Below are 10,588 nucleotides of genomic sequence, written 5' to 3' on the forward strand. Positions count from 1 at the left end.
AGTTTCCTGTGTATGTTGTGTTCGAGTCATCTCTTGGACCAATATCCTGTATAATGACTTCCCTTTAAAAAAAAGAGAAAGGGTGTTCCCCCCTAAAGTGAAATTTTTGACTATAAAATTAGCCAAGGAAAATGAAGGGAGTTTATATCTGATTAGTTTTACACCACTTGACTACACAAAGATCACTGCACAAAATTAAATAAATTCTAAGCAGAGAATATTCAAGGCATGTAGTAATGACTACAAAGTTGAATTGAGATCTTCCAGCTGTAGAAAAGTACCAAAATGGGCTCCTTAAGCAATTGTCACTACTGTAAGCATGGAAATGGGTATTGAGAAGATAATGAAGTAATGTTTCAGCCTGAAAAGAGCTTCCCTTTTATTCCTTTCCTCCACCATTCTTGTTATGAAATTCTATTTCTTACATAATACGTTCACCTGAATTTCCCTTAAAAAGTGATTAAAATATTTCTTATTTTGTATGAAATAAAGAACAACTGTGTGGATGGAAAGAATTTGGACAAAGAATCAAGAGACATGGATTCTAGTCCTAATTCTGCCACTAATCATGATATAATCCTGACCAAGATATTAATCCTGGGCTTCAGAATTCCACAACTGTTAAATGAGGAATTGGACTAGATCATGTCTCAGGGCCTTTCCAACTCTAAAATTCATTGACCATATGCCTTGGAAAATCTAGTGAGAAATCACAAATATCTGAATATCTATGCATGCATGTTGAGGTACACACACACATGTTATGTGTATACATATAGATAGTGACAGCCAATTATGCTGCTTTTCAGTGAGGTAGCAAATTCCTTCTGATGCTTTTAATCTACCCATCTTATCATCCTAACCACTCACTTTCTTCAGTCTTCAGAAGAAAAGCTTGGTTTGTTAATTTACATTGCTTATCAAATAAGTAATTCTAATAATGAGAATATCCTAAGTATCAGAACTTCTTTCAGACTCTATGAACCTTTGGGAGGTCATGCTGACCTTTTTAGAACTATTTTTCACTAGAGCCACCATGAAAGGGGAAATACAGTATTGAAAAAAATCACATAACCAACTCTGGGAGAAGGACGTGGAGTAGGTAAATGCTGTGCTTGCCTACTCCCACGACCATATCAAACTAAATTATAGAACAACAACTATCCTTGAGAACCACCTGAACACTACCTGAGAAGAACTCCTAAAACTAAGGATATTAAAGAAGCCATGTTGAGACTGGTAGGAGGGCCAAAGATACAAAAGGGGCTGGTCCCACACCCATGTGTAGTGGTTATGAATTGAGAGGGATATCTTGGCTGCGGAGGTCCCCCCTGAAGAGCGAGGGGTCCCAGCTCCACACCAGGCTCCCCCACCCAAAGAACTAGTGCCGGGAAGAGGAGTCCCCACAACAGCTGGCTGTGAAAATCAGCAAGGACACGGTCCCTGTGAGATGGAGGACTGCTGTTGACCCAGGCATCCTCTTAAAGGGCCCAAGACTCACTCACTCACTCACAAATCCTTGCCCTAAGTTCCAGCTAAGGGACAGCAGCTCGAAAAGTTCCAGGGCCATACCTGAAGGATCTGAGTTAACTGGCTTCAGGGCAAGGGGCATAGGATCTAGGACACAAGTGCTGGCAGGTACCACTCTTCCTTTGTTGAGCCTTCTGCCCATCCAGATGCAGGTTTGGTGGGGGGATGGGGTCCTTAAATCTGAGTCTCTATCAGGCTCTATCAAACTGGCTAACATCCCTTGCCCCACCTTGTTGATTCCCTACTCCACCTAACTCGTGTACTGGCCTAAACCTCTTTCAGTAGCTGGGCTGTTCCTCGCAAGCGGCTGGCCTTTGTCCACACTGTGGACTTTCCTAAAATCTCTCAAAGGTCCACAAATGCCAAACAAGCAACAGCTGACCTCAGCATGCCCCCAGCACGACACTACTGGTAGCCAGCTTTGGTTCTGCATAGCCACTCTCACGCACCGCCAAGCCCAGCACAGGCAGCTAACAACCACAGATCACTTTGTAGATCCTATCAGGTGGTCCCTGATAGACACAGGCAGCAGCTGACCTGGGCCTGCACCAGAGTCTCTCTCAAGAGGACCCAGAACCAACACACTGGCTCACCAGCTTTAGACAACACCAGAGCACTACCCAATTAGTTTCACAAATGACACACCTAAAAGGTGGACTCAACCCTTCCACAAAACCTCATCTGCTGTAATCATGGCCAGTTCTCACAGGCAGTCAGCCTAAAGGTAAATCCTACTTACTGGCTTGCCAACAGCAATCAAGATTCAACTACAACAGGGGGGCACACACAACCCACCAAAAGGAGCACCCAGCTCATGTGACCAGGGATACTATGTCAGCAGATCCCCCAGGGCACCTACTCCATGAAGCCACCCTATTAAGAATGGGAGATGTAGCAGATATACCTAACACGTAGAAACAAACACAGGGAAGCAGCCAAAATGAGGAGATAAAAAAAAAAAAAAAATGTCACAAATAAAAGAACATGACAAAACTCCAGGAAAAAAAACTAAAAGAAATGGGAGGCAAGCAATGTACCAGATACAGAGTTCAAAACTCTGTAAGGATGCTCAATGAACTTACGGGAAGAACTGATGAACTTACTGAGAATTGACACAAAGAGATAGAAACCATAAGAAAGAACCAGTCTGAAACAAAGAATACAATAATGGAAATGAAGAATACATTAGAGGGAATCAACAGCAGATTAGGTAAAGCAGAGGACTGAATCAGCACTTTGGAAGACAAGGTAAACACCCAATCAGAAGAGAGAAAAAAAAAGATTTTCTTAAAAATGAGGGACATCAAGTATAACAAAATTCACATCATAGGGAAAGCAGAAGGAGAAGAGAGAGAACAAGGGACAGAAAATCTATTTTAAGAAATAATAACTGAAAATATCCCTGACCTGCCAAAGGAAATAGACATACAAGTCCAGAGAGCACAAAGAGTCCCCAACAAGATGAAGCCAAAGAGGCCCACACCAAGATACATCATAATTAAAATGCCAAGGGGTAAAGACAAAGAGAGACTCTTAAAAACAGCAAGAGAAAAGCAGTTAATTATGTTCAACGGTCCTCCCGTAAGACTGTCAGATGATTTCTCAACAGAAACTTTGCAGGCCAGAAGGGATAGGCATAAAATATTCAAAGTGATAAAAAGCAAGGACCGACAACTAAGATTACTCTACCCAGCAAGGCTGTCATTTAGAATTGACGGAGATAAAGAGCGTCCCACACAAGAAAAAGCTAATGGAGTTCACCACCACCAAACCAGTACTACAAGAAATATTGAAGGGACTTCTTTAAGAAGAATGAGAAGGAAGAGAAGGAGGAGAAGAAGAAATAATCATATATATGAATAATAAAATGGCAATAACTACATACTTATTGATAACTACTTTAAATGTAAATGGATTAAATGCTCCAGTCAAAAACAGGGTAGCAAAATGGAGAAAAAAATAAGACCCATACATATGCTGCTTGCAAGCGACCCACTTCAGATTGAAAGAAGCACACAGACTGAAAGTAAAGGGATGGAAAAAGATATTTCAGGCAAAGAAAAATGAAACAAAAAAAAACTGGGGTAGCAATAATTGTATCAGACAAAAGAAACTTTAAAACAAAGGCTATAACAAGAGACAAAGAAGGGCATCTCATAATGATAAAGGGATCAGTCCAATAAGAAGATATAACCCTTATCAACATTTACATACCCAACATAGGAGCACCTAAATATATAAAGCAAATACAGATGGACATAAAGAGAGATATTGACGGTAATATAGGCATTGTCAGGGACTTTGAACACCCCATTGACAGCAATGGATAGATCGTCCAGGCAGAAAATCAACAAGGAAACGGTGGCCTTAAATGACACATTAGACCAGATGAACTTAATTGATATTTTTAGAACATCTTACCCAAAGGCAGAATATACATTCTTTTCAAGTACACATGGAAAATTTTCCAGAATAGACCCCATGTTAGGCCACAAAACAAGTTTCAGTAAATTTAAGAATACTGAAATCATCTTAAGCATCTGTTCCAACCACATGGTATGAAATTAGAACTCGATGGGTTAACAGCAAAATTAGGAAGAAATCAAAAGATACCTTGAGACTAATGAAAACACAATGACCCAAAATCTATGGGACATAGCCAAAGTAGTTCTAAAGGGGAAATTTATAACAATACAGACCTATCTCAAGAAATGAGAAAAATCTCAAATAAAAAAATCTAACTTTATACCTAAATGAACTAGAAAAAGAACAAAGATCAAAGTGAATAAAAGGAAATAATAAAGATCAGAGCAGAAATAAACAAAATAGGGTCTTAAAAAGCAATATAGAAAAGATCAATGAAACCATGAGCTGGTTCTTGAAGATATAAACAAAATTAATAAACCTTTAATCAGACTCATCAAGAAAAAAGAGAGAGGGCCCAAAGACAGACAATTATAATAGAAATGAAAGAGAACTGACCAATAACACCACAGAAATACAAAGAATTATAAGAAAATACTACAAACAATTTTATGCCAACAAATTGACAACCTGAAAGAAATGGATAAATTCCAAGAAACATACAGTGTTCCAAGAGAGTGAATCAAGAAACACAGAAAAATCTGAACAGACCAATAACTACTAATGAAATCAAATCAGTAATCATAAAACTCCCAACAAACAAAAGTCCTGGACCAGATGGCTTCACAGGTGAATTTTACCAAACATTCAAAGAATTAACACTTATCCTTCTCAAACTATTCCAAAACATTGACAAGGAGGGAAGCCTCCCAAGCTCATTTTATGAGGCCAGCATTACCCTGATCCCAAAACCAGACAAAAACATTACAAAAAAAGAAAATTATAGGCCAATATTCCTGAGAACTTAGATGCAAAAAACCCTCAACAACATATTAGCAAACCAGATTCAGCAACACATTAAAAAAAATCATACACCATGACCAAGTGGGATTTATTCCCAGGTGTAAGGTTGGTTCAGTACCTGCAAATCAATTAACATGATACACCACATAAACAAAATGAAGACTAAAAATCATATGATCATATCAAGAGATGCAGAAAAAGCATTTGACAAAACCCAGCATCCATTTATGATAAAAACTCAGCAAAGTAGAAATAAATGGAACGTATCCCTAAATAATAAAGGGGATATATGACAAACCCACAGCTAACATCATGCTCAGTAGTGAAAACTAAATACATTTTCCTCAAGATCAGGAGCAAGACAAGGATGTCCACTTTCGCCACTTTTATTTAAAGTAATATTGGAAGTTCCAGCCACAGCAATCAGCCAAGAAATAAAAGGCAACCAAGTTGGAAAGAAAGAAAACTGTCATTATTTGCAGATGACGTAATGTTACAGGGAGAACTCTAAAGAGTCCACCAAAAAAACTATTAGAACTGATAAATGAATTCAGTAAAGTAGCAGGATACAAAATTAATACTCAGAAATCAGTTGCATTTTTATACAGCAAAAACAAACTATCAGAAAGAAATTAAGAAAATGACTCCATTAACAATTGCATTAAAAAATAATAAAATACCTAGAAATAAATTTAACTAAGGAGGTAAAAGACCTGTACTTGGAAAATTATAAGACACTGAAGAAAGAAAGTGAGGAAAACACAAATAAATAGAAGCATATACCATGCTCATGGGTAGGAAGAATTAAAATTGTTAAAATGTCCATACTACCCAAAGCAATCTATAGATTCAATGCCATCCCTATCAAAATGCCAATGGTATTTTTCACGGAACTAGAACAAATAATCCTAAATTTTATATGGAACCACAAAAGATCCCAAATAACCAAAGCAATCTTGAGAAGAAAAACAAAGTTGGAGGTATCATGCTATCTGATATTAAACAATACTACAAGGCTATAATAATCAAAACAGCATGGTGTTGGCATGAAAACAGATATATAAATCAATGGAACAGAATAGAGAGCTCAGAAATAAACCCACACCTACATCTTCATTTAATCTATATCAAAGGAGGCAAGAATAGAGAGTGGAGTAGAGACAGTCTCTTCGATAAATGGCGTTGGGAAAACTGAACAGATAGATGCAAAAAAAAAAAAATGAAACTAGACCACGTTCTTACACCATATGCAAGAATAAACTCAAAATGGATTAAAGACTTAAATGTAAGACCCAAAACCATAAAACTCCTAGAATAAAACAGAGGCAGTAAACTCTCTGACGTTGCTCTTACCCCCATTTCTGGGTATTTATCTGAAGAAATCCAAAACACGAATTGGAAAAGATACGTGCATCCTTATGTTCACTACAGCATTATTTACAATAACGAAGATATAGAAGAGCTTAAGTGCCCATCAATAGACAATTGGATAAGTAAGTGGTGGTACAGATATACAATGGAATATTACTCAGCCAAAAAAAAAGAAAGAATGAAATCTTACCATTTGCAACATGGACCTAGAGGGTATTATCCTAAGTGAAATAAGTCAGAGAACGATAAATACCATATGCTTTCACTTATATATGGAATCTAAAAGACAAAATAAATGAACAAACAAAATAGAAACAAAATCATAAATACAGAGAACTGATGGTTGCCAGATGGGAGGGGCATTGAGGGGGTGTCTGGGTGAAAAAAGTGAAGAGATTAAGAACTGTAAGTTGGTATTTACAAAATAGTCACAGGGATGTAAAGTACAGCACAGGGAATATAGTCAATAATATGGTAATAACTGTGTATGGTGTCAGGTGGGTACTAGACTTATCAAGGGGATCACATCGTTAAGTTATACGAATGTCTAACCACTATGCTGTATACCTAAAACTAACATAATATTGAATATCAATGGTAATTTACAAATGTTTTAATGGAAAAAAATCACATTACCAATTAATACCAATATATATATTAACAATTTTAAAACATTAATTTTTAAAAATCTTACTCACACTTCACTTTTCAGCTTGATATCAAGGCACAGTCATAGTATTGTATTTACTGAGAAGAACCTGTTACCATAGAAATGAGGCTGTCACATTACCATGACGTAAATGTTGGCACATATTGTCTCTGACTTTGGCTACTATGACTACTGTTTGTAATTCCAGTGTACTCTAACCCAGAGGGACAATGAAGCCACAGCCTACCCTCCACCCTTAACTGAAGCAAAGGGAGCCTGAGAAATAAGTCATTTAGTGTCATCTTCACATAATAATTCTATCTCTAACTTGTCCTGGCAAAAATAGCATTAAAAAATGGTATCATTTGAGTAGGTGAACATGCTCTGAAAATTTTTAAATAACAGTGTTTGTCAGGCTAGATCATATAAATTTCAGGAAAAAAAGTATATAAACATTCTTCAATGAGACATATATTCACTTAAAATTTATTTAAAAATTACTAAGAGCATGTTATGCTGAAAACTACATGCTAGGCTCTTTGGGGTGTGAAGATGCAAACTAGTAACAGCTAATATATGCTAAGCACATTATTTCATTTAATTTTCACAACAACCCTATGTAGGTATTATCCCTTTTTCACAAGGGGAAACTGAGGCAGAAAGAAGCCACAGGTGGTGGGACTGGATACAGCCCAATCCTGCAGTCAGCTTCTACTGTTCACACTTTTAGTTCTGCTGAAAAGCTGGAACCTGTGAGGTCACACAAACCAGAAAAAGAGAGCTGCTAAAAAGGATTGTCAGCTAGGTTAAAAGCTATTAAGAGGTTGAAAGTAAGGTTGAAAGCTATTAAGAGGTTGAAAGTCTGAGGGGGGGAAAAAAAAAAGGAGTTTAGGCCTGCTGTCATTGGTTCCCCTCAGGAATAAAGTTTTCATAGACTGGTAGAGACAAGAACCAGATTGAAAGTGGTTGAGGATGTAAAAGTAACATATATACTCTTTTAAGTTCCAAAGCAACCAGAGGAAGCAAAAGCGGATGACATATAGCAGGATCGTGAGAAGGAATTACTATAGGAAAGCAGTGCTTGAACATTTTGGTCAAGGCAGATGCAATAAAGGGGGTTTTCATTACTGAAACACGGTCCTAGAGAAGGGACCCTCACACTAGCAGAGAAGACAATAACAAATGGTACCAAAAGATGACATGTAAAGGATGAGTCACATTTCTTCCTGTGAGCTAGAAGGAAGAAAGTCAGAGGGCTATGATGTCAGTAGGCTAATTACCCATTCTAAGTTCTAAGGGGACAGTGAGAAAGTGAGGGGCAGGCCTAGAAGAGAATGAGAAAGGCTCAGTAAATGAACGTCTAGACAAAGGAGCTCAGAGCAGCATCCGGAAGAGAAAAGGACATCAGTAATTAGTGTGAATTTACAGCAAAGACTTTTTCCAACTCCCTCACAAAGAGGGAAAGCAGACAAACTAGGCCAGGGACTGAGAATTAGCCAAGCAAAGGCAGAAAGAGGACTGAGGGAGGCCTTGTAAAAGGGTCTGGTGAGACGTTCAGTGAGGTAACTGAGCACGGCAGGTAGAGTCAAATGAAATTATAAGAAGGCTGGGAGGAGTATGGGAACTACAAACTTAAGATAAACAAATTCATTAGGAATGGAAAAAATAGGGGAAATCCGAGAAATGAGGAGGTTTTCTGGGAACAGAATTTCAGTGTTCTAGACCTTGAAAGTGGAGAAGAACTGAGTGATGAGAAGGAAAAAGTCCATGGTGTGGTTTTGTTTGTGGGTGAATGAAGTGCGGGTGGGGATAAATATTATTGGAATTGAGGCTGAGAAATGTTGAGATCATCACACTGGAAAAGCACTACTACTTAGACTGGATCCTCACAGAGGATGGCAGATATGATTTATAAATTCCGTATCCCCGATGGCAAGAAACTATTGTTAAATCATTCTTGTTGAAACGGTATTTATTGGAAGAATGTAGTATAGCTTAGTAGGCAAGTACTATATATACATTTTTGAATATTATGCAGACTTACGTTAGTGAGTCTAATTTTTCTTTAACTTTTAGATGTGAGTTCTGGTAGCTCAATGGACTGGGCCTACAAAAATGGAATACCCTACACATTTGCTTTTGAACTGCGTGACACTGGGCATTTTGGATTTTTACTCCCAGAGATGCTTATCAAACCTACCTGTACAGAGACCATGGTAGCTGTGAAGAATATCACACTGCACCTGCTCAAGAAGTGTCCTTGAGATGGCTCAAAGGTCAAGTCCACTGCCAGAAAGAGGGCTGATTCTGCCCAAGAGCTCCTTGGCAGTGGGTAAAAATTGTTTTTAATGAGAGGGGCAACTGCTTGGAGTGAATATGTCTATGGACTTTAAAAGGAACTTCTCATGCAATTCAACTCTCTACGGCAATAAAAAATGGTAATAAAAAAATAATAGTAAAATAAGAGCATAGTCTAGTTTGTTGTAAGAGAAAGCATCCTTTTTATATCCTGTTAAGAGTCTCATTTGATGAAGGTGAGGGATATTTTCAAATTCTTTTGTCTCAAGAAATGTACCAATTGAGGATTTCACTTCAAATAAATCTCATGCTCTCAAGTAATATCTAGACTACTAATAATGATTAATCATTTGGTCCTTTTGAAATGGAAATTTTTTTAAATGGAAAGAACTGTATCCTTTAATATAATAAACACAAAATGTTTAAGACCTCGGATTATTCACATCTTTATCCCCCGACATTAGTGTACCATCTTCCTATAAAAAGTATAGCAAGATAGAGCACTTATTTTTATAGACTTTGAGAATACACTTTTAAAACAGGAGTAAACACTGAGGTGCCACACACAGCAGTAAGAGCTTTACACTAATAATCTCACCTTATTACTCAAATACTATGATACTACTATTATGCTCATTTTTCAAATGAGAAAATTGAGGCTTAGAAAGGCGATAGAAACTTTCATTTCCAGGCATATGATAGGATAGATATCTGGACTTCTGAAAACAACTAAAACTGCTGGACAAAATATAATTTTTTAAACCATCTTTAAAATACCAGAGAAAAGTAAGGGTATCTCAGGCCAGGCATTGCTTGAGTGAAGGCAGGAACGTACACAGCTAAGTGGAGTAGTTTATTCTGCAAGCATTTTTCAAACTAGGTGAACGCAGACTGATTTTCACAGCATTTTGGAGAATGAGAGCAGAGAACAAAGAACAAGCCTCCTCCCAGATGAAGTCCAATAGCAAATTCTCGTTCTACCGGGATTCTGAGATTCCCAAGGGTAAATTACAAATAACCCCCATATACCTCCAGTGGACCACAAGGAAAATGGACTGTTACAAATTTGGGCAAGAGTAAAGAAGGGAGAAATTGCCACTGGGAATTTGGAACCAAGGCAACCCTCACCTAGGTTTGCAGCCCAAATTCAGACTACTTATTGAAAGTCCACTTTATGCCATTTTGCTTTTACCAAACACCTATATGTACCTATTTTCACTAACAGAAAGAAATCTGAAGAGGATTTCCTTTTACAAAAAAAAAAAAATGAAAAGCATAATAGCATTCAGTGTTTGTTCAGTAAAGCAGTTTGTTCAGCGAGCAGTTATAGAGTCAGAGCCCACCCTGAGCAGC

General features: G+C 37.6%; 1 protein-coding gene across 2 annotated transcripts in view; it reads left to right on the top strand.

The window, feature by feature from the left end:
• Positions 1 to 9,572, top strand: part of CPA6 (carboxypeptidase A6) — a 238,435-nt gene extending 228,863 nt beyond the window's left edge. The window contains exon 9 of one of the 2 annotated variants that reach the window (XM_033126466.1): positions 9,014 to 9,572. In XM_033126466.1, coding sequence (XP_032982357.1) covers positions 9,014 to 9,201 — 188 coding nt within the window. In that variant the 3' untranslated portion in view covers positions 9,202 to 9,572. The remainder of the gene's footprint in view (positions 1 to 9,013) is intronic. The other variant, XM_033126465.1, reaches the window with a different exon arrangement.
• Positions 9,573 to 10,588: the final 1,016 nt, after the last annotated feature.

Source organism: Rhinolophus ferrumequinum, chromosome 14, assembly GCF_004115265.2.
Source record: "Rhinolophus ferrumequinum isolate MPI-CBG mRhiFer1 chromosome 14, mRhiFer1_v1.p, whole genome shotgun sequence".
NCBI lineage: Eukaryota > Metazoa > Chordata > Mammalia > Chiroptera > Rhinolophidae > Rhinolophus > Rhinolophus ferrumequinum.